General features: G+C 38.1%; 1 protein-coding gene across 2 annotated transcripts; it reads left to right on the top strand.

Annotated features, from left to right (window-relative positions):
• LOC112695628 (transcription factor PIF3) lies at positions 1 to 4,431 on the top strand. 2 transcript variants are annotated; one of them, XM_072197919.1, is made up of 8 exons: positions 1 to 1,083; positions 1,185 to 2,469; positions 2,573 to 2,668; positions 2,791 to 2,856; positions 3,237 to 3,302; positions 3,392 to 3,895; positions 4,018 to 4,133; positions 4,220 to 4,431. In XM_072197919.1, the coding sequence occupies exons 1-7, from the start codon at positions 989 to 991 to the stop codon at positions 4,126 to 4,128; spliced, it is 2,223 nt and encodes a 740-aa protein (XP_072054020.1). In that variant the 5' UTR covers positions 1 to 988; the 3' UTR covers positions 4,129 to 4,133; positions 4,220 to 4,431. The 2 variants fall into 2 exon arrangements, with proteins under 2 accessions (XP_072054020.1, XP_025603829.1); XM_025748044.3 differs by having other exon boundaries at positions 39 to 1,083; positions 4,018 to 4,431.
• The last annotated feature ends 588 nt before the right edge of the window (positions 4,432 to 5,019 follow it).

Consider the following 5,019-nt stretch of genomic DNA (forward strand, 5'->3'; position numbering starts at 1 on the left):
TACAAGCTTTATGGGATGTAGTTTCTTCCGCAAGAATCAGAAGAGGCTAATCCAAAATTTTGAAGTGAGGAAAGGGCCCGCAGAAAAAACCAAGCGAGGTTAGTAAGGGGTTAACACTTAACCATGGTTAGAAAGCAACCTGAATCAATTCCATTTCTAATTCTCTCTCCTCTTCTCTTCTCTCCTCTCTGACTCTGCATTTGGTCGTGTTGACGAGTGATGATCACTATTTACTCCTCAATTTTCTTCTCCAACTATTTCGCTTCCTTCTTCCTTTGTTTCTCTCCCAATATTTTGGTTTCCTCTTCTTCTGAGCTCTCACACACTCAAGAACTCTCAAATTAGAACTCTTCCTTTGGACTAAGAAATTTTTGTTCTTTACACCAAATTTTGTTACTTTTTTTATACCCAGTTGAGGATTTTTACGCGCACCTTACTGGGTGCTCTCTGCTCTGAAGCTTCACTTGTTATTGGAGTTTTCAGAACCGGACGCTGATTAGTGTTTAATATACTAGTATAATATATAATAATAATGATAATAAGATCGAATCTTTTTAAATTGTTGACATGGTCCTTACTTTATTTGACAAGTTTTGTGGATGATATAGCCATTAAAAGAATTTGTTTGACTGATCCTCTTCTCTATTATTAATTTTGTATTATATATATAGCTTTTGTTTCCTGATAAGGACTGTGCCCATTAAAAAGAAAGATTATATTTGGGGCAAAAAATTATCACTGTTGTTTCTATTTATCTTTTCATATTTTTATAGTCATAATTAGCGTAGGTTGTTTCTCACAGTGTAGTAGTGGGGCTTGCGTCAAGCTTTCATGTATTATTATTTGGGTTGTCGAAGGTGGTTCCCAGTTATCATAGTATAGTATTATGTCGGAAGCCACAATCACAATATTATTATTAGTGTCTCAGTTCCTTGGTTCTTAAAACTTAACAGTCCCCCCCTTTTTTTACATCACAATCCTTCAATTCATGATGCCTTTGCATGAGTTGTACCGCAAGGCCAAGGAGAAGCTTGATTGTTCTAAAGAGATCAATAGCACAAGTGCAACTGATCATTCAACCGCGTAAGTTCAATTAAGTTATGTTCATGTCTGAATTGCACTTGATTAGATGTTTGTTGTTCACCCTTTTGGTTTGTATTTGTGTTTTGTTGAATTGAATGCAGACCAGAGAGTGATTTCTATGAACTTGTTTGGGAAAATGGTCAGATTTCAATGCAGGGTCAGTCAAGTAGTAGAGGTAGAAAGAGTCCAACTTGTAAGAGTTTAACATCTCATTGTCCCAAGGGTCTTCAACATAGGGATGTAGTGGGATATGGTAATGGTACCAATAATGTTAATATGATGAGGATGGGGAAGTTTGGGGATTCAGAAAGTGGACTGAATGAGATTAGAATGCCGGCTCCATCTGCTGAAGACGAAGACGTGATACATTGGTTGAATTATGGAATGGATGAATCTTTGCCACATGACTATGGTTCTGATTTCATACATGAACTCTCTGGGGTCACCATGCATGAAATCCCTCCCTTAAATAACCTCTCTTTGTTGGACAAAAGAAGCAATTCCAATCAGTTACTTAGGGACTCTCACAAGAACTATGCACGCCATGCTTTTGGTTCAGAACAAGGGATCCTTAACAAGGACTTTTCGGTTATGGCTAAAGGAGAGATTGAGATCCCTAGACCCAAACCTAGTACAAGTCAATTTTGCCAACCATCATCATATCAATGTCAAGGATCATTTGCATCTGTTAGGTCCAAAGCATCAGAGATAACAGAGAATAATGGTAGTAACCCTACTCATCAAGTACCTTGTGGGGAACTGGCTCAGATTTTCCCATCTGCTTCAAGTGGTTTTTCTGGGTTAAAGTTGGATAAGCAAGATCAGGTTATGTGCAGCAGTAGTTCCACTATAATGAACTTCTCCCATTTCGCTAGACCTGCTGCTATTGTGAAGGCTAATCTTCAGAACATTGGGTTGTCTTCATCAAGATCAGATGGTATTGAAAACAAAAATAACGATGCTTCTGCGACCGCAAGCAATCCTCCTGAATTAACAAAAGCTGGTTTTAGTGGCGAACATCCGAAACAATCCGCTGTGCACGAGCTGAAGATTGTGGAGCCTTCTAAGGCTGATTTGAAGCAATTGGAGCCCTCTAAGGCTGATTTGAAGCAATTGGAGCCAAAATCTCTTGAAGTGAATGCTACTGTTTTGAGGCAATCTGATCCTGCTCGAAAAGAAGATGTGTCAAAGATTTATCAAAGTTCCAATCTACTTCTTTGTGAAAGTACCAATAAAGGAGAGGAAGCTGTTGTAAAAAATATGGAGCCTGCAGTAGCCTCTTCATCCGTTTGCTCTGGCAATGGCGCAGAGAGAATTTCGGGCAACCCAAACCAAAGTTTGAAGCGAAAAAGACAAGAAACAGAGGACTCTGAGTGCCACAGTGAAGTTAATGTTCTAGAATTGCACTTCCATACATGTTTACTTATTATCTTACCTATGTTGACAGTTACTCTCTATTAACCAAAAATTAAATTTCTTTTACTTATAGGATGTTGAGGAAGAATCAGTGGGTGTTAAAAAGGCAGGTCCAACACGAGGTGTTAAGAGAAGTCGTTCAGCCGAAGTGCATAATCTATCTGAAAGGGTGAGTGAAGGCCATATGCCAATTGTGTACTGTTGCAAATAAACAACAAATTTTCCATCTGTAGCATATGTTTTGTTGCTTGTGATCTGTATGATTATCATTGTGATCTTTTACTTATACAGAGGCGAAGAGACAGGATCAATGAGAAGATGCGTGCATTGCAAGATCTCATACCAAACTGCAATAAGGTTTAATCTTTCATTTTCACTTTTGTTATGCGGACCAGAGAATTTTCATAAGCATAATAGAATATTTATTATCACTAAGAATTTTAACTTAAAGCAAAAATATTATAGAATGACAGCAATAGATGTCAATATTTGAGCTTCACTTTTGTTTGGAAGGTTCAGTTCTCAAATTGAATATCAAGCATGCCCTCTCACTAAAATACATAAAAAAGAAGAAGCTAAAGTTCAATACCTTGAACATAAACTAATCGCAGTGATCAATGTCTTTTGCTTACCACCAAAGCTTTTTAATTTTTCATAGATGCTATCATGTGGTTACCAATATGTAAAATCTCTTCTAGTTTCCTTATAAATGGTTTAGCTGACTTTTTTTGTATCAGGTGGACAAAGCTTCAATGCTGGACGAGGCAATCGAGTATCTCAAAACACTTCAACTCCAAGTTCAAGTACTCTTTCTCTCCCCTTCAACTCCAGCTTTTCAGATTATACATGATTTAGTGATAGCATAAGATTGATTCAGATCTTTTTTATGCAGATTATGTCAATGGGAGCTGGTTTGTATATGCCTCCAATGATGTTACCTGCAGGAATGCAGCACATGCATCCACCAATGGCTTCCTTTTCTCCGATGGGCGTTGGCATGCAGATGGGGTTGGGAATGGGTTATGGAATGGGTATGCCTGACATGAATGGTGGACCTTCTAGATTCCCAATGATTCAGGTGCCCCAAATGCACAGAACTCATCCTCCGGCCGCACCTATGCCCGGACCCTCTGCATTACATGGGATGGGAAGATCAAATCCTCCAGTGTTTGGCCTGCCTAGCCAGGGACTTCCAATTCCAACTATGCCGCGTGCTCCAATGTTTTCTTATCCAGGAGAGCCTGTTGCAAACTCACCAGCCTTACAACCAAATGCTTGTGGAACAGCAGGACTTACGGAAACTGAGAATCCAGCTTCAGCATCTAACCAAAAGGATCCAATGCCAATTATGCAGAACACCAATGGTTGTAACTCGACGAGTCAGACTACAAAACAGGTGTCTTTACTGAAAGATTTCTTGTGGTCTTATACACATATTTCTTGGAAAGTGATTTTCCTGAATATTGTTTGTTGTCTGTCATACAATTATTGATGTTTGTAATTGTTTTTGCTTGGTAGTGTGAAGCAGCAGCAGCTGGCAGGATTGAACCCTCTGCCTCTCAGGCTAACGACGGCAGAGCTGTGGATGCCACGAGAAAAGATAACCTTGTGACTGATAAATTCGACTAGTAAGCGTGAGTGATGACTATAAATATGTCCCTTCATGTTGAATTTTTACTTAGAATTTTTACTATAAGCATCTCTGCAAGTTCTAATGCAGAGCGCACAGAACAGAGGATTGAGGTTGAGCCATCACAATAACACCTTTGGGAAGCACAGATATTTCAGTCTCTTTGAACAAACCATATTACATGTTACATGTACATCCTCTTGTGGCCTAAACATATTCAACTATCTTTCTAATGTTCCACTCAGATATCTTATTATTATTCTTTGGCTTTAATGAAATAATATCTACATGTTTTTTGGTAAGAGACCATGGCAAATATGTTAACCCCACTTCCCAGTTCTCACTAGTTATAGAAACAGGAGAAAAGTGGCAGCATCATAATCTCTCTCTCTCTCTCTCATATTAAGACATGGACTATGTCATGTCAAGACCCAAATAATATATGGGCTTGGAAATCCTTCATTAACAAAGCCAAGCCCATCCTTGAAATCTATTGTTGATTGGAAAATTTACCATATATTATGTCCACTTATATATGAACTATGAAGTAAGATGGATATATGAAGAGTATGGAAACGGTAGTATAGATATTCTTGACTTGGAATCAATAATCATAAAAGATGACAACGAAAACAATCAATTAGATTATGAGATTATGTGTAGAAAGGTCATAGTCATGGATGATCAAGGGACATAAAGTAGTAGCTGGCTAAAAATATGTATCGAGTTTGTATTATAAAGTAACTATATGAGTGCTAGATCCAAGGATCATTGTCCAATGTGTGGCACTACTAGTTGTTCTTTTCTTGAGTTTGATTAGACCTTTGTAATGAAATTGTGTTGTGGATTTTTGCCAAGGCTCAAATAAAAGTTTGAGATCAGATTGATTG

This window comes from Arachis hypogaea, chromosome 6 (assembly GCF_003086295.3).
Source record: "Arachis hypogaea cultivar Tifrunner chromosome 6, arahy.Tifrunner.gnm2.J5K5, whole genome shotgun sequence".
Classification (NCBI taxonomy): Eukaryota; Viridiplantae; Streptophyta; class Magnoliopsida; order Fabales; family Fabaceae; genus Arachis; species Arachis hypogaea.

Bases quoted from the DNA above. Each gene is read 5' to 3' on its own strand.
- LOC112695628 (XM_072197919.1), top strand. From the start codon at position 989: ATGATGCCTTTGCATGAGTTGTACCGCAAGGCCAAGGAGAAGCTTGAT. The intron at 3,303-3,391 runs GTACTCTTTCTC...TTTTTTATGCAG, and splicing joins CACTTCAACTCCAAGTTCAA to ATTATGTCAATGGGAGCTGG. The intron at 3,896-4,017 runs GTGTCTTTACTG...TTTGCTTGGTAG, and splicing joins CGAGTCAGACTACAAAACAG to TGTGAAGCAGCAGCAGCTGG.